At 41.2% G+C, this 19,425-nt stretch overlaps 1 protein-coding gene across 1 annotated transcript; it reads left to right on the forward strand.

Annotated features, from left to right (window-relative positions):
* On the forward strand, positions 7,438 to 8,940 carry LOC109238374. The gene has a single exon (XM_019404810.1). The coding sequence runs from the start codon at positions 7,438 to 7,440 to the stop codon at positions 8,938 to 8,940; it is 1,503 nt and encodes a 500-aa protein (XP_019260355.1).

Below are 19,425 nucleotides of genomic sequence, written 5' to 3' on the forward strand. Positions count from 1 at the left end.
GGGGGGGGGGGAGCTTCTGTTTTAAACGTGGAGGAAAGGGAAGGGGACGACTACTTATGTATGTATAGCGCGGTTTATGAAAGCTCTATACATACATGTCGTATCAGCTTCCAGGTATAACGCATTTTACAAAGGTTTTATATATAATGCTAAATTTTAAAAATAGCCAGATTTACAACTGGTCGTTCAAAAGTAGCCAAATTTCAAAAGTAATCGAAATTTAGCCACTTTTTATATAAAGATAAATCTGAGCGAAAACACTGTTCAAAACTCGGAAAATACTCCAGTATATTATGATAGAGTTCCAGCATAAGTATACTTGAACTCCAGCATATTATACTGGAGTTCCAGAATAAGTATGCTGGAACTCCAGCATAATATGATGGAGTTCCAGCATAAGTACACTAGAACTCCAGCATAATATACTAGAGTTCCAGCAAGTATATTGGTCCAGTATAATATACTGGAGTTTGGAGCACCGGTGCTCCAGTCTCCAGTATATTATACTGGAGCCAGCAAAGTATACCGGTCCAGCATAATATGCTGGAGTTCATACACAAGTGCACTTAACTCCAGTATATTATGCTGGACCGGTCTCTATTGCAGCAAAATAGTGGCTATTTTTCATTGACTTGGTAAACACTGGCTATTTTTGATTGACCAGTCCGAAAACTGGCTATACCGTGCTATTTTTACGGCGGTACCAGTAAGGGTTCCTCGAGGGCTCGTTTGGTACGCGGACTAAATTGTTCGAGAATATAATTCTGGATTAATCCCAAGATTAATTTATACTACAAGAGAGATGGGATAAAATAATCTCATATTTGATGGGATAAAGTGTGATAAGATGGGATATCCTGAATTAAGTCGGGGATTAAATTTATACCTTGTTTGGTTAGAGTTATAAATTTATCCTATTAAGTATAAATTTATCCCAGGATAAATTTATATTGCCAATCAAACACAGTATAAATTTAATCTCACATCTTATCTCGCATTATCCCTCATACCGAGCAACCTCTAAGGGAACAACGGTTAAGGGGATTTGACGGTACGAAGTAAGGGTACTTTTAGGGGTACGGTTTTTAAATTAAAATTTAAAAAATATATATTATATTTAAATAAAAATAAACTCTAATGGATGAAAAAAATTCAATATTTTTATTTCAATACTTACAAAAATAAAATTACATATTTCTTTTGAAAGATTACGGAATTTTTCAATAACTTTTATTGGTTCTTCGCTTGAAATTGATAACATTTGTTCTTCTGCGTCCCTACTATCTCCAGTAGATAGTATTTCACTATAAGCATCGTCGTCTTGTTGAATTATTTCTGGAAGGCCAAAGTTTTTTCTCTCAGCTTTAATCCAACATTTCAGCAAGTCTTCACTTCCTTCATCATCGCAAATATTATTTCTAACAGTTGTTCTAGGAAAACCTTGAAAATCAAGATTATATGTTTCGTGTATGTAACGAATAAACTCGAACTGGTTAGGATTTGTTTAAAAATGAGGATCCCCCTCCTTAGAATTACCCTCATTCAATGTATTATATACTTTTTGTACCAGTTTAGGAGCCATTTTTAATTAAAAAGCAACAAAATAGCAACATAAGTATAACAAAAATAAATACAAAACTTAATAACTGTGCTAGAAAGTTAATTGCGATTAGAGATAGAGAGATATAGAGAATTAGAGAGATATGAGAGTTCTGCGTGAAAATTAAAATAATGAAATGGGGTATTTACAGTTTTAAAATAGGGCCAAAGTGTATTTGAACAAACTTAGAGGTTAAAAATATAAATTAGGGGGTAAGGGGTGTTACGGGCTAGGGAGGCAAAATAGCCATTTTTGACCGTTACCAACGAGTATTTTCTTAAAAATAACCATTGGCTAATGGTACAAAAATGAATGCCTTAAAAAAAGTTAAGTGTATCGGTTCGGTACCAGACCGACTCTACCGGTACTTTTTTCGGTACCCCCCAGTCCCTGTTTCCTTTACCTAAATCCCCTACCCCAACCCCCAAATCGGTACCGGTACCAATACAGACCGGTAACGTTGGGGTACTCCCCTTCCCTTAGACAGCCCTAGCACTTATTACAAAAACTGGCCAATTCAAAAAATATTATTAATATTCGCTAAATGCTACAAAAATTAGCCAATTATCTATTTGTCACCAAAAAAGGTAAAACATTTACTTTTTTTTTGAGTGAGTATTGTTGGAATAGATTGGGTACATCTTAAAGAGTATGAATCTCAATTTCAGATGATTTTTGAGGTGGTTTGAATTGAAAATTCGAAGTAGAAGATGAACATGGAAAAAGATGATATGTGTATTACACTGTGTATCATTTGTGTATCACATAAGTATCATATGTGTATTACATGTATACCTGTGTGTGAGATACATGCGCCACAGAAGAATTTTTTAAACTCGATTGTAACTACGAATTTGATACCAAACCAGTCCATATCACCTCCAATCTTGCTCAAATTTTGTAATCCAACCATACCCATTTAAAAAAAAAAATCCTTTTTGCCTTATTTTATTAATATTGTATATCATTAGTAATGAATTTTGACTCCAAAACTAGTTTAACTCACCTTCAAACTTCGTCATATTTTGTTTGCCTCATTTACGTATTTTCAATGAATCGCAACAATACCCATTGAATAAAAAATTGTCTAAATTTTCTAATGTTGTATACCATTGTAACGACCCGGCCATTCATTTTGTATATTGTATCCTTGTTTTCCTATTTATTGCTCCCTCTATGTTTTATTTGTCGTTATGTGATTTGCCGTAATGGTTGGTTTGGTTCGGTGTATATTTTTGAATGAATTGGGACACTTATTCTCAAAGTTGGAAGCATAAATTGGAAGAATTGACCAGAGTTTGACTTTTGTGTAAACGACTCCGAAATAGAGTTTTAATGGTTCTGATAGCTTCATACGGTGATTTTGGGAGTAGGCGTATGTCCAGATTTGGAGGATCGTAGGTTGATTTGGTGCATTTTGGCTAAAATTGGAAAGTTGAAAGTTTGGAAGGTTGAAGGGTTTGATCGAGAGTTGATTTTGTTGATATCGGGTTCGAATTTTGGTTCCGGAAGTTGGAATAGGGCCGTTGTGTGATTTATAACTTGTGTGCAAAAATTTGAGGTCAATCAGGGTTGGTTTGATATGATTCGGCATTAGTTTTAGAAGTTGAAAGTTCATTAGGCTTGAATTGATGTGTGATTTATGGTTTTTCAGCGTCGTTTAATATGATTTGTGGCTTCGAGCGAGTTCATGTTGTGTTTTAGGACTGGCTGGTATGTTTGGACGGGGTCTCGGGGGTGATTCGGATAGTTATCGGCTTATTTTGGTCTTGTAGTGTTAGCTGAAGCTTCAGGCTTCTAGTGCTTTCACACCTGCGGTGGGTATGGACGCAGATGCGGCACTGCAAGTGTGACGACTTATGCGTAGATGTGAGATGAGGGGAAGATGGAGAAGATCGCAGGTGCGGAGAAGGACCGCATCTGTGAGTCCGCGGATGCAGATAATGGGTCGTAGATGCGGAGTAGCGTGGCGTGAGCTTGCATCGCAGATGCGGAAAGATCTCGCAGGTTTGGACCCACAGAAGCGACAAAATGTCCACAGAAGCGGATGGACAGGATTTTAGTGGGATTCACAGGAGCGAGGTCTGGACAGCAAAAGCGGTATCGTAGTTGCGCGTTTTGGGGCCGAAGAAACGGAATCGCTGGCACTTAAAATCGAAGGGTTTAGTTGTTTTCTCTTTTTTGGAAGTGGCGAACTCGATCTAGGGAGAGTTTGGAGCATTTCTCCTCCCAATTGAAGAGGTAATTGATGTTTATTCGATTTTGGTGTTAGACATTCATTACCTATTGATTATTACGCCTAATTTTCATGAATCTAAGATAGAATTTGGGAATTTTTGGATTATGTCATTGGAGAGTGTAATTTGAGGATTTGAGGGTCGCTTTGTGGTTGGAAATTGGATGATTTTGGTTTGGTTGGACTCGTTATTAAATGGGTGTTCGAAATTTGTGAATTTTGTCGGGTTCCGGGGCACGGACCTGCAGTTGAGTTTTTGGGTTGACATTTTTATTTGAGTTAAAGATCTTAGCTTTGTCTTTTGGAATCGCCTCCTGTGGATTTGGTTGATGGTATTGTGTTGTTTTGGCTATATTTGAGCCGTCTGGAGATTGATACGTGCGGGAATGACTTGGTAGAGGAGTGATTTGTCTTGCTTGAGGTAAATATCTTATCTAAACTTGGTTGAGGCACAAGTTGCCTGAATTATTTGTGGTAGCTACGTATTATAGGTGTGCATATGTGTGGGGTTTGAGACTATGTGTGATCACTGGGGTAATTATCCATGCCCGGGGTTGTGCTTAGCCTACGATATGCCTAGATTTGATTGTTAAGCTTTAAGCCATAATATTTCTCATATTTGTAACCTTGTTGTAAACTATTTGAGCCATGTTTGAGGCTATATAGAGGTTAAATACCTGAAAGAACTTCATAATTGCTATTTCTGTGATGAAATTACTGAGAGTTATGATAGCACACTTTGTACAAGCCTACACTTTATCATGCCATTATACCAGTCGGGGAGCATGAGATTTGATATTCATTACCCATATACATGTATTCATGTATATTGCTTCTGTGTGATATGATTTGGACTGGATGCCTGTGACCACGATGGGCGAATTGTGTTGTTATGCCTATGACCACGCCGGGCGGATTGTGTTGTTATGCTTGTGACCACGCCGGACAGACTGTGTTGTTCTGCCTGTGACCACACCGGGCGGATTGTACTATTATGCCTGTGACTACGCCGGGCTGGTAGCGCATTGAATTGGTCGTGCTTGCGTGTGGATATGGATTCATCCCTCTGAGGTCTCCCTCTCATGTGTTCTCTTTTAATGGTATACACACAGATATTGAGTAAAATTGATAAGTGGTTTGGTACGGATATGGGAAAGTTGAGGAAAGTCTGGCCATTGTTGTTTGGATTTGCATTTCATCCCTACTTGCAATTTCCATGGTTATTATCTAACTTATTTGCATATCATCTCATATGATGTACCAATGACTGAACAGATATTGTGAGTAACTATACACAAACACACACACACACACACAGATAGTCCTTTATGTTCCTTATACTTGATCATATTATTGTTCTGTACTTGTTGGACTTATGAAACTGCATAGATTATAGAAGGTGTCATTTATAGTTCTTGCTTCTTTTTCCTTGCCAAGGTTAGTTACGATACTTATTGAGTACATTGGGTCAGTTGTACTCATACTACATTATGCACTTAATTGTGCATATCCAGGTGTTGGTACCAGTTATCAGTAGCAGCATTGTTTGTTGAGCTAAGATGAGGTAGAGCTTCATTTTTCGCTCGCAGTCTTGGCTTGTCTTTTCTTATGTACTGTTGTTTTTTATTCTGACAGTACTGATATATAGTTTTCAGACATGTATTCCGTTGTAGAGATCATGAAACCGTATTTACCAGTTTCTAGGGGATTTATCTTGTATTAGCGGTATTTTGTTATATTGAGATTTCAGACTTATGCTATTTATATATATTTCCGTTATTTTGGTTCTTTACTGTTATGTTCGGCTTGCCTAGTAAGTGTGTTAGGCTCCATCATGATAGGTTGTGATTTTGGATCGTGACAAGTTGGTATTAGAGGCCTAGGTTCATAGGAATTACAAGTCATGAGCAAGTTTAGGAAACTTCACTTTCTTACATTCTTATCATATGTATTTGTTATTCCGAAGTTTGAAACTTGACTATTCTATGTTCACACATATGGAGATGACACGTGCGATCGGATCAGGCGGACGGCCACTAGTAACAATAGTTAGGACCGTGAGAGGCTAGGGCCGCATTAGAGGCCAAGGTGTGGCTCATACAATAGCCAGAGCAGCACATGTAGAGCCACCAGTTGCTTCAGCTCCGGAGCAGGTACCAGATGTTGTTGAGCCGGCGGGGCCAGCTCAGGCACCAGCAGTGCCCATCGTTATTCCTGGGCTTCAAGAGGCCATAGCCCAGATTTTGATTGTGTGCACGTGTTACAACCCATATTCACATACATTAGTTCATTCCATAAGGTCGTCGATGTAAATCCATGAAGAGATTATCTTTGAGATGATAAGAGATTAATCCTATTGGTCTTAAATGATACAAAGGTGTATAAGGGTGGTTAACAAGTATTAGAAGTTAAACGAATCAAGGATGTTGTCAGCCGTATTTTTGGGTAAACCTAGGGGTGCTTAATACTCTCAAGAGGTCGTATTTTAAGGTATACGAATCATAAAATATTCGTATCATAGTCTTGAAGTCAAACGAGTTATGAAACAAAAGTCGACAAGAGTTGTTGCAACTTAAGTTTATAGTTTTACTTAAACTTTAGGTCAAATGTTATTAAGCTTTTCTCCCAATATACTTGGAATTACGGGGTGATCTACCCACCAAATTGAAGATCTATGAGTCTAGTTTCCAACGCACTAAACCTTTTATCAATACGACATTGGAGTAGAGAGATATTTGCGTTTTCGCGAGACTGCGCCAAGCACCTCTCTATGGGACCCACTTAGGCGGTTTAAGACATTTGGATCTATATAGGACGCCTCCAACCCGTTTTAAGTCATTTATTTTCACTATTTTCAGACCTTAGAACCCTAGGAACACCCTCTCAAGGTTCTCTCAAGATTCAAGACCCAAACAAAGGGCAAACAACACAAATCAAGTGTCGGGAATCCCGTGGCGCTAGTAAGTCTCTTGTTCTTCTTGTTGTTGCTCATTTTTGTGTTGTTCCAGCTCGTATGGGAGGTTGTTTTAAAGGGTTTATGTTCTGTAAATACTCCCTCAAGTTCTTAATATCAACCCTAGGTGATTTCAAGCCTTCTAAAGTGATTCTAGTGCCAAAAAGAAACACTAATTGATTGCTAGTTTCGCTTCCTTGTTGTTGTGGCAGAATTGGAGGGATATTTCGTGGAGAATTAAGGTCAAATTGGAGTTGTTCTTTCTGTATAAAGGTAAGGAACCTCTTAATCTATATGTATTTAAGATTATCCAAGTTACGGCTAAGTCATTGAAGCTAGAACTTGTGAAATATATATCGAAAGGCTTGGTAGTAATGTTATCGGTTGGTGGACTGTTTTGGGATGCTCAATATGATTATTATTGATGTTGTTTGGGCTGTTTGGTGATTGTTTGGAATTGTGTGAAGTCATATATATAGGGGAGGTGCTGTCCGTTTCATCGTAAAATAGGTTGTGGTCGATACATAATAGTTATGACGCTTGAATGGTAACTATAGTACCGTTTCTCTTATTGTAGACTAAGGAGTCGTGAAAATTGCATAGCTTGAGATTGGGGCAGTATATACAAGGTATGTNGGAGTGTGTGCTATGCATAAGCAAAACAATGTCTCAGATGATTCCCTAAGGTTGAGGGTCTTCAAGTACTCGCTAGCTGGAGACGCAAGGAGGTGGCTTCAAAACTTGCCACCAAATTCTATTCGGTCTTGGCCTGAACTTGTCCGGGCATTTCTAGCAAAATGGTTCCCACAGAGCAAGAAATCTGAGCTTCGAGATAAGATTTTCTTCTTCAAGCAACAACCAGGGGAACACCTACATGAGGCATGGGATCGATTCAAATTATATTTGGTGAGGTCTCCAAATCATGGCTTTCCAGATTCCATCTTGCTAGAGAAATTTTATATGGGTTTGGATCCTATGAACCAAGCTATAGCGAAGAATGCGGCGGACGGATCATTTATGGACAAGTCTTTTGCAAGAGTTACGCAAATACTTGACAAGATGGCAAAACACAATCAAGCTTGGCATTCTGAGGATACTTCGGGCGGAGTTGCATATGGTTCTCCTTCCTTGACCAACTTGATCAAGGAGAATCAAGAGAGGGACCAAATAATTGCAGGGTTGGCCACAAATGTAAATGTGTTGACAAAAATGTTCACGGAAAATCAAACCAAAAAGGTGAATGTAGTCGAGGATGTGCAACCCATCTCCAATGAAGAGTTTGAAAAAGCTAATTATATCAACAACCCTCAAGGAGGGTATCAAAGACAACATTATCAGGGTCAAGGGCAACAAAGTCAATGGAGGCCAAACCCGCAAGGGCAAGGCAACCAACAATGGAGGCATGACCAAGTTGGCTCAAACCAAGGGAATTGGAACAACAACAACAACTTTTCTAACCGGAGTTCAAACCCCTATGTTCCTCCAAAGGGTCAATATTCGAACCAAGGGTCCTCTAGTGAATCGAAGTTGGAAGCTATGCTTGAGCGAGTGCTGCAAAATCAAGAAAAATCCGATGCTTCCATGAGGAACATGACCGAGGTTGTTGGATCTCATACCGCCTCCATCCAAATATTGGAGATGCAAATGAGAGACCTCTCCAAAGAGCAAAATCCAAAACAAAAGGGAACACTCCCCAGTGACACGGTTGCAAATCTAAGAGGTAGTGGGAGTGGCCCAACTTCTCACATCATGGCGATCACTACTAGGAGTGGGAAAGTGATACACAGAGAGGTTGAACAAACGGTTGAAGAAGAAGAGTCCGAACAAAGGGTTGAGGTTGAAGAGCCAAGTGTTGTCGAGGTTGAAAAGATTCCGGACGAGTTGAAAGGGCAAAAAGAGAACCGGGAAGAGGTGAAGGAAAAAGTGAAAGAGACACCAAAAGCTCTTCCACCTATTCCTAGACCTCCTCCCCCATTTCCTCAAAGGCTCGCAAGAAAGATTGATGAGAGCAAACTTGAAAAATTCTACGACATCCTAAAGCAATTAACGGTGAATATTCCTTTTGTGGAAGCTTTTCAAGAGATGCCGGGGTTTGCTAAATATTTGAAGGATTTGATCACCAAGAAGAGGACCACAAAGAATGAGGTGTAAACATGACTCACCGGGTTAGCTCTATTATTGCCACAACCCTTGTCCAAAAGAAAGAGGACCCGGGAGCCTTTACTATTCCATGCACTATCAGGGCGCGTGAATTTGCAAGAGCCCTCTGTGACAATGGGGCTAGCATCAACTTGATGCCACTTGCCATTTATAAGCAAGCGGGATTAGGCATGCCAAGGCCAACAAGCAGGAGATTACAAATGGCCGATCGTTCCATTAAGCGACCGGTAGGAATTGTTGATGATGTGATTGTGAAAGTTGGAGGATTCCAATTACCCGCCGACTTCGTGATTCTTGATTGTGCGGTTGATAAAGAAATCCCTATCATTTTTGGGAGACCATTCCTAGCCACGGGAAGAGCACTCATGGATTCAGAGCGGAACGAAATTAAATTCCGGGTAAATGATGAAGAAGTCACATTTCAAGCAAGCAAGGGTATGAAGTTGCCCCATGAGTATGAAAGCATTTCAGTGATAGATGTTGTTGATGAGGTGGAAGATGCCGTCAAAGTGAAAATCGAAGAACAATTCCTTGGTGAGGCATTGGCGGCTATCTTGGTAAATTTTGATGGTGAAGACATGGATGGGTACATGGAATCGATAAATGCATTGGAGGGTCTTGGATCCTACACCTATACTCCGACAAAGCTCTCTCTTGATTTGGAGAATCGAGCCACACCCCCCGCAAAGCCATCAATCATTGAGCCACCTCAACTAGAGCTCAAACCACTTCCCCTGCACCTAAGGTATATATTTCTTGGCTCTAATGATACTTTACCCGTAATTGTTTCGTCCTTGTTGAATGATGTGCAGGTAAAGCAATTGTTGGAAGTCTTGAAGGAGCATAGGCAAGCCATTGGATGGACAATTGCGGACATCCGAGGGATTCCCGCGGGAATTTGTGAACACAAGATCCAATTGGAGAGTGACACGAAGCCAAGTGTGGAGCATCAACGACGGTTGAATCCGTCAATGCAAGAGGTGGTAAAGAAAGAAATCATCAAGTGGTTGGATGCCGGTGTTACAACCCATATTCACATACGTTAGTTCATTCCATAAGGTCGTCGATGTAAATCCATGAAGAGATTATCTTTGAGATGATAAGAGATTAATCCTTTTGGTCTTAAATGATACAAAGGTGTATAAGGGTGGTTAACAAGTATTAGAAGTTAAACGAATCAAGGATGTTGTCAGCCGTATTTTTGGGTAAACCTAGGGGTGCTTAATACTCTCAAGAGGCCGTATTTTAAGGTATATGAATCATAAAATATTCGTATCATAGTCTTGAAGTCAAACGAGTTATGAAACAAATGTCGACAAGAGTTGTTGCAACTTAAGTTCATAGTTTTACTTAAACTTTAGGTCAAATGTTATTAAGCTTTTCTCCCAATATACTTGGAATTACGGGGTGATCTACCCACCAAATTGAAGATCTATGAGTCCAGTTTCCAACGCATTAAACCTTTTATCAATACGACATTGGAGTAGATAGATATTTGCGTTTTTGCGAGACTGCGCCAAGCACCTCTCTATGGGACCCACTTAGGCGGTTTAAGACATTTGGATCTATATAGGACGCCTCCAACCCGTTTTAAGTCATTTATTTTCACTATTTTCAGACCTTAGAACCCTAGGAACACCCTCTCAAGGTTCTCTCAAGATTCAAGACCCAAACAAAGGGCAAACAACACAAATCAAGTGTCGGGAATCCCGTGGCGCTAGTAAGTCTCTTGTTCTTCTTGTTGTTGCTCATTTTTGTGTTGTTCCAGCTCGTGTGGGAGGTTGTTTTAAAGGGTTTATGTTCTGTAAATACTCCCTCAAGTTCTTAATATCAACCCTAGGTGATTTCAAGCCTTCTAAAGTGATTCTAGTGCCAAAAAGAAACACTAATTGATTGCTAGTTTCGCTTCCTTGTTGTTGTGGCAGAATTGGAGGGATATTTCGTGGAGAATTAAGGTCAAATTGGAGTTGTTCTTTCTGTATAAAGGTAAGGAACCTCTTAATCTATATGTATTTAAGATTATCCAAGTTACGGCTAAGTCATTGAAGCTAGAACTTGTGAAATATATATCGAAAGGCTTGGTAGTAATGTTATCGGTTGGTGGACTGTTTTGGGATGCTCAATATGATTATTATTGATGTTGTTTGGGCTGTTTGGTGATTGTTTGGAATTGTGTGAAGTCATATATATAGGGGAGGTGCTGTCCGTTTCATCGTAAAATAGGTTGTGGTCGATACATAATAGTTATGACGCTTGAAGGGTAACTATAGTACCGTTTCTCTTATTGTAGACTAAGGAGTCGTGAAAATTGCATAGCTTGAGATTGGGGCAGTATATACAAGGTATGTGAGGCTATCCCTTTCCTTCTTTTGCACGACTCCGATTGTACATAATGTAATGAACGAGCTTCCAAAGATACTCTACTCTTAGAAGCTAGCAGTACTTACATTGTTTCCCCTCTTATGGAACGATTGATGTTGATGTTGCTTCTCTTATTCTTATGTTGTCAATGTTATTGGTACTTCCTGATTCTTATAAGGTTCATGGTGAAGAGTTAGTCCTAATAACGTGTACAGAGGATACCGACCTTACGTCACACCGAAAGGTTTAGAACGTGAGTTCATGAGTCGAGCATGCATTATATATATGTATCTATTTTACTCTACCGAGCCGCGCTATAGTCGGCCGGGTATGGCACCTATTGTGCAACCACTGATCAGTTGGGTTTTACCGAGCTCCACGTGGCCGGGTACGTTTTTACCGAGCCTATTACGGCCGGGTACGATATGATGATGATGATGCCCACAGAGGCGTATGTTTTAAAAGTTTATGTATATATACATATGTATTACGCATTTCATGTCAGTAGCCTTAGAGGTACCCAGATGTTACAGGTTGTTTATTCTCTATCCCTGCTTACATTACTGTTCGTACTTATGGTTCCCTGCCTTACATACTCAGTACTTTATTCGTACTGACGTCCTTTTATTTGTGGACGCTGCATGTCGTGCTGCAGGTCCTGATAGACAGGCAGGCGCAGCTCCCCCACCATAGTAGGCTGTCCAGTTCAGCGGTGATTGGCGAGATCCCTTCTTCGGACTTGCCTTGGTCTTGGTATGCATTTTTGTTATAGATATTATGGGTATGTCGGGGCCCCGTTCCGGCTATGTTGCAACACTTATGTTCCTTTAGAGGCTCATAGACAGGTGTCGACTCATGTATAGTTTGGTAGGCCTTGTCGGCTGGTTTTTGTTGTATAGTCTCTCATGGTAGTGTGGTAGCTCGTACCTTATATATAGTTTCTTGATTGTCTAGTCATCCCATGTTATGTATGTTCATGCCATCATATTTTATTGTTGGTTGTCCATGACCCATGTCTACCATTTATATTGATTTCGTCAGCCCTAAAAGATAATAAAGAAGGTTAGATAAAATGTATGTTGGTACTCGGTAAGTATGGCCGGGTGCTAGTCATGGCCCTCTGTTTGGGTCGTGACAACACGAGCCTGGCTCAAGCAGTCTGAATTCCAGCTACACCAGCCACTTCACAGGTCGGAGGAGGTGCCCAGACTCCTGCCGCCCGAACTCCAGAGTAGCTAGCTCAAGGTCACCAGACACCAGGTGTATTGGTAGTTCAGCCGGTTGGTGCCACTTGGGCCGAGGTTGGTCCCCATATGAGTGATGATGAGCAGAAGAGATTGGAGCGGTTTGGGTGGCTTAAGCCTCCAGAGTTTAGTAGAGCAGAGTCAGAGGATGCTCAGGATTTTATAAACCGGTGTTAGCGGACTTCGCACAATGGGTATTTTGGACATCTGTGGGGTATCATTTACTACTTTTTAGCTGATAAGGGCAACTTATTAATGGTGGCAGGCCTATGAGTTGAGCAGACCAGCCGATGTAGCGATCATGGTTCTCTTCTTAGAGAAGTTTGTCACATAGACTCGTAAAGAGCAGTTGCGTTAGAGCAGCTACGCCAAGAGGGTATGACAGTGGCTCAGTATGAGATGAGGTCTGCTTGGCTCATCACCCGGTATGGCTGGTTCCCATTGAGAGAGAGAGAAGATTAGGAGGTTCATTGATGGCCTCAACTATGGTTTGCACTTCATTATGGCTTGGGAAGTTGCGACGGATGCCAGGTTTGACCAGGTGGTCAAGATTGCTAGACGATTAGAGTTTGTGCACAGGCAGGAGTGGGAGACCAAGAGGCCTCGTAGTCGAGGTGGTTTTAGTATTGCCTCATCTGGAGGCCAGTCCTATTACAGCAGAGGTCGTCCTTCTAGACCCGTTCATGCAGCTCGCCATGCTCCCCGTGGTTCTTCAGTTAGCCACGGTTCATAAAGCGCACACCCTGCTCAGTCATCATTTAGTGCATTGACAACATAGAGCTCTTACAGTGCTTCATTTGCTCAGGTTTCCACAGACAGTTCTTCGGGCTATCAAGGTCAGCAGCCTTTTAGGAAGGGTTGTTGTGAGTGCGGAGATTTGATTCATATCAAGAGGGATTATCCCAGACTATTGAGTAGGGTCCCACAACAGAGCTCTCAGCCTATGACTTCAGCACCAGTAGCTATACCACCCGCACAACCAGCTTGCGGTAGTGCTCAATCAGCTCGAGGCCGCCCTAGTGTAATGACCCGACCGGTCGTTTTGAGCATTTACACTCCGCTCGGTGGTTTGAGGGCATGAGTAGCTCCATATGATGTATTATGACTTATGTGAATCGTCAGTTTTGGTTTTCAGGTTATTCGGAATTGATTTGGAAGATTAATTTTCAACTAGGAAGCTTTAAATTAGAATAGTTGACCAAGTTTGACTTTTTAGTATTTGACCTCGAATTAGAGTTTTGATGGTTCTGTTAGCTCCGTTGTGTGATTTTGGACATAGGAGCGTGTCCGGATTGTGATTTGGAGGTCCGTAGTTGAATTTGGCTTGAAATGGTGAAAGTTGAATTTTTGGAAAGTTTGGCTGAGAGTGGACTTTTTGATATCGGATTGTTGTTCCGGGAATTGTAATAACTTCGTTATGTCATTTGGGACTTGTGTGCAAAATTTGGGTTCATTCCGGATTGGTTTGCTATGTTTCGACACGAGTTATGGAAGTTGAAGAGTTCAAAGTTTATCAAGTTTGAATTGAGGTGCGATTCGTCGTTTCGATGTTGTGTGATTTGAGGCCTCGAGTAGGTCCGCGTTATGTTATGGGACTTTTTGGTATATTCGAACGGGATCCCGAGTTGATTAGGTGTGTTTTGGGATAAGTTTTGAACAAGTTTGGGCATTTCGGCACTATGATGTTGTTCTAGAGCTTTTGTGAGTGCGAGGGCACCTTTTGGAGTGCGGAGGTAGTGGTAATTGTGCGGACCGCAGTTGAAATTGTGCGATCCGCAGAATTCTTCTCGCGGCCACAGAAATGGGGTTCTGCAGGTTCGATGGTCTGACTTCCGAAGCTTATATCTTTTCATCTATAAGGATTATGGAGATGATCTAAAAACGAAATTTGTATCCCTTTGAGTCTAGTTTCCAGAAAGGTAAACCAATCATCATTTAGACATTTGTACAGAATGTTATGGGCATTTTACTGAAGCATGGTAGTGCAGTCGCTGTGGAAGTGCGACCGCACAATTTGGACTTGCGACCGCGGGACCTGGGATGTGCGGTCAGCACAATGGGAGGTCAGATTTTGTACTATATAAACGAAGGTTAGAGTATTATTTCACATTTGGACTTTGGGAGCTCAGTTTGTGGCAATTTTTCGTGGGTTTTTCAAGAAATTTATCGGGGTAAGTGGTTCTAACTCGGATTTGGTTAATATACATGAATATATCATTGTTTTCATTATTTAATTAGTATTTTGAGATGGAAATTGGGAGTTTTTGCCTAAAGTTTGATAATGTGAAATTTTGAATTTTGAAAATCGATTCGGAGTCGGATTTGAGTGAAACTAGTATGGTTGGACTCGTAATTAAATGGGTTGTTGGATTTTGTGAGTTTTGTCGGGTTCCGAGGCGTGGACCCCGGTTGGATTTTTTGGTCAATTATTGGGATTTTGATTAAGAATTCGGCCTTATCATTTGGAATTGTTTCCTTGGGCTTATTTGATGCATTCGAGTTGCTCTTGGCTAGTTTCGAACCGTTCGGAGGTCGGTACGCACGGGATGGCATTTTGGAAGCATCGCTTGGCCTGCTCGGTATTGGATTTGACTTGTTCAAGGTAAGTAACACTTCTAAACTTGGTGCTGAAGGTATGAAACCCCAAATTACGTGGTTTGTGATTGGTGTTGAGGTGACATACATGCTAGGTGACGGGCGTGTGGGCGTGCACCGTGTGAATTTTGACTCCGTTATTTCTGTGGTACTGTGTAGCTACCTGATCTTATCTGTGACCATGAAATCTCTACGTGCTAGAGCCATTGAGCCGTGATCCATGTTAGAAACCATGTCTAGGCTACATGTTTATCCTGTTGGGACCCACTGAGGTCATTTCTGTTGTTGAGTTATCTGCTTTAATACCATTACATACTCAGTCATACGCATTCATATGCATATCATATCTCAGTCTCTGTTACCATTTATTTATACATCACATCATTAAGTGTGGGATGATTTTTCATGACATTGAGAGCCCAAGAGACTGGAGAGATTAATGACCGAGTGAGGCCGATTGCCTGATGGTGAGGATGTTTATGTGATCGGGCTGCACGCCACAGCATGTTTTATTGATTTATCCCATGATTGGATTGTTATAGCGCTTGGGCTGAAGGAGCCCCTCTGGAGTCTGTACACACCCCCAGTGAGCGCAAGTACCTACTGAGTGCGAGTGCCGAGGGATTGGGAGGATTGAGTAACTATGAGGATTGAGTTGCTGTGTGGACTGAGTGACTATAAGGACTGAGTGGCTGTGAGGACTGAGTAACTGGGAGGACTGAGTGAATTGATGCTTTGAGAGTATGCATATGGTTTTATCACTGAGTCGCATCGCATTGACATGCACACTTGACATACAGGCATAGATATAGCATTTTTCCTCATGTTGTACGGTATCACGTCATTCGTGACTTCTCACACATATTGACATATAGGCATAGAGTTGTATTTTCCTCATGCCATTTGAAAATGAAACATTTACCTGTTGAAAGCTTTTTGGTAAAATTACAGTTTTCAAACTTACTCATTTTTTTTGGCGATTTCGATAAAGGAATTGGGGTTTCACTGATATACTTGAAAAACAGGCCTATTTTCTATAATTGTGAACGAGCTGAGCATTTTATCTTTGATTTACTTCTTTTATTACTTTCATTATATTGTTATGAACTGTTGTTGGCTATCGGTGTTGAACTTCGACCTTTGTTCCAGCTCGTCACTACTTTCAACCTAAGGTTAGGTTGTCACTTATTGAGTACATGGGGTCGGTTGTACTCATACTACACTTCTGCACCTTGCGTGCAGATGCGGGCTGCTGATGTTGCGTTGTTCGACGGGAGCTGGATTTGAAGATGTACCTGCGTTTTGGTTACAGCTAACTCTTGTTCATAGTAGCTCTAGACTTATGAAAATCTATTTATGTTTATCCGGACAGATGATGTATTTATTTCATACTAGCTTTGTAAACTCTAAACCTTAGATGCTCATGATTTGTACAATCGGTTTTTGGGAATTTCTTGTATATAAGCTCCGTTATTTCTTCATATATTTTCTCATTAAGTCTCATTAAATTGGATAGTGGTTAATTGGCTGACCTAGCGGGTCGGGTTAGGTGCCATCAGGTCTAGTTGGATTTTGGGTCGTGATACCTAGAGGGGGAGGTCAATCTGGTGGTGATCATGCTCGTTGCTACGCATTTCCAGCCAGGCAAGAGGCAGTTGCTTCTGATGCCGTGATCATAGGTATTGTTTTAGTGTGCTTCAGGGACGCTTCAGTAATATTTGATCATGGTTCCACTTATTCATATGTGTTATCATACTTTGGTCGTCATTTGGATATGCCCCATGATTCCTTCGTTATGCATGTTCATGTATCTACCCCGGTGGGTGATTTTACTGTTGTGGACAGTGTATATTGGTCGTGTGTGGTGACTATTGGGGGATTAGAGATGAGAGTTGATCTTTTACTTCTTAGCATGGTTTATTTTGACGTGATTTTAGGCATGGATTGGCTGTCACCACGTCACGCTATTTTAGATTGCCACGCTAATACCGTGACACTTGCGATGCTGGGGTTTCCTAGGGTTGAGTGGAGAGGTTCCCTGGATTATGTTCCCAATATAGTGATTTCATATTTGAAGGCTCAATGGATAGTTGAGAAGGGATGTCTGGCCTATTTGGCCTTTGTGAGGGATGTTGGTAATGATACTCCTACCATTGATTATGTTCCGGTAGTGAGAGACTTTCCAGATGTGTTTCCTATAGACATGCTGGGCATGCCACCCGACAGGGATATTGATTTTGGTATTGATTTGGTACCGGGCGCTCAGGCCATCTCTATTCCTCCGCATTGTATAGCACCAGCATATTTGAAGGAATTAAAGAAACGTCTCTAAGAGCTGCTTGATAAGGCCTTCATCAGGCCCAGCGTGTCACCTTGGGGGTGCGCCTGTTCTATTTTTGAAGAAGAAGGAGGGTACTATGCGGATGTGCATTGATTACTTGCAGTAGAACAAAGTTACCATTTAGAACAAGTATTCTTTACCACGCATTGATGACTTATTTGACCAGCTTCAGGGTGCAAGGGTGTTTCTTGAAGATTGATTTAAGGTTAGGGTATCATCAGTTGAAGATCTGAGATTCTGATATTTTGAATACGACATTCATGTCCCGCTATGGTCACTACGAGTTTCTTGTGATATCTTTTGAGCTGACTAATGCCCTAACAACCTTTATGCATTTGATGAACAATGTATTCTAGCCATTTCTTGATTCTTTTGTCATAGTATTCACTGACGATATATTGTTATACTCATGCAGCCAGGAGGAACATGAGGAGCATCTAAGGATTGTACTCCAGACCTTGACGGAGAAGAAGCTTTATGCTAAATTCTCCAAGTGTGAGCTCTGGCTTGATTCGGTGGCATTCTTGGGCCACTTGGTGTCTAGTGAGGGGATCAAGGTAGATCCAGATAAGATTAAGGCAGTTCAGAGTTGGCCTAGACCGTCTTTAGCCATAGAGATTCGGAGCTTCTTGGGTTTGGCGGGTTATTATCGTCGTTTTGTGGAGGGTTTCTCGTCCATTTCCGTACCTTTGACTATATTAACCCAGAAGGGTTCTCCATTCAGGTGGTCTGATGAGTGTGAGGAGAGCTTTCAGAAGCTCAAGACTGCTTTGACCACATCTCCAGTTCTAGTTTTGCCGTTAGTGTTGGGTTCATATACAGTTTATTGTGATGTTTTGTAGATTGGCATCGGGTGTGTCTTGAGGTAGGAGGGTAGAGTGATTGCTTATGCTTCACGTCAGTTGAATCCCCATGACAAGAACTACCCCCTTCATGATTTAGAGTTGGAAACCATTGTTCACGCATTGAAGATTTGGAGGCATTATCTCTATGGTGTGTCGTATGAGGTATTCGTGGATCATCGGAGTCTACATCATTTGTTTAAGAAAAAGGATCTAAATTTGAGGCAGTGGAGGTGGTTAGAGCTGTTAAAGGATTATGATATTACCATTTTGTATCACCCCGGGAAGGCTAATATGGTGGACGATGCCTTGAGCAGAAAGGTTGAGAGTATGGGTAGCCTTGCGTATATTCCAGTTGGTGAGAGACCGCTAGTATTGGATGTTCAGGCCTTGGCCAGTCAGTTCGTGAGGTCAGATGTTTCAGAGCCTAGTCGGGTTCTTGCTTGCATGGTTTCTCGGTTCTTTGTACAGTGCATCAGAGCGCGTTAGTATGACGACCCCCATTTGCTTGCCCTTAAGGACATGGTGCAACACGGTGATGCCTAGAAGGTTTCTGTTGGAGATGTCGGGGTGTTTAGAATTCCTTGTGCTGGATTTGTGTGTCCAATGTAGATGGGTTGCATTAGTTGATTCTTGAGAGGCCAACAACGCACAGTATTCCATTCATCTGAGTTCCACGAAGATGTATTAGGATTTGAGGCAGCACTATTAGTGGAGAATAATGAAGAAAGATATAGTAGAATATGTAGCACGGTGCTTGAACTGTCAGTAGGTGAAGTACGAGCATCAAAGGCCGGGCAGTTTACTTCAGAGACTTGAGATTCCCGAGTTGAAGTGGGAGCGAGTTACCATATATTTTGTTATTGGCCTCCCATGGAACTTGAAGAAATCTGACGCAGTTTGGGTGATTGTGGACCAGTTGACTAAGTTCGCCCAATTCATTCTGGTGGTGACTTCATATTCGGTAGCTTTTGGCTCAAATCTACATTTGGGAGATTATCTGCTTGTGTGGCGTGCCTGTTTGCATCATTTCTTACCGGGGCATACATTTTACATCACACTTCTTGAGGGTCATGTGAGTTAGGCACACGGG

The sequence above is a fragment of the Nicotiana attenuata genome, chromosome 1, assembly GCF_001879085.1.
Source record: "Nicotiana attenuata strain UT chromosome 1, NIATTr2, whole genome shotgun sequence".
Classification (NCBI taxonomy): domain Eukaryota; kingdom Viridiplantae; phylum Streptophyta; class Magnoliopsida; order Solanales; family Solanaceae; genus Nicotiana; species Nicotiana attenuata.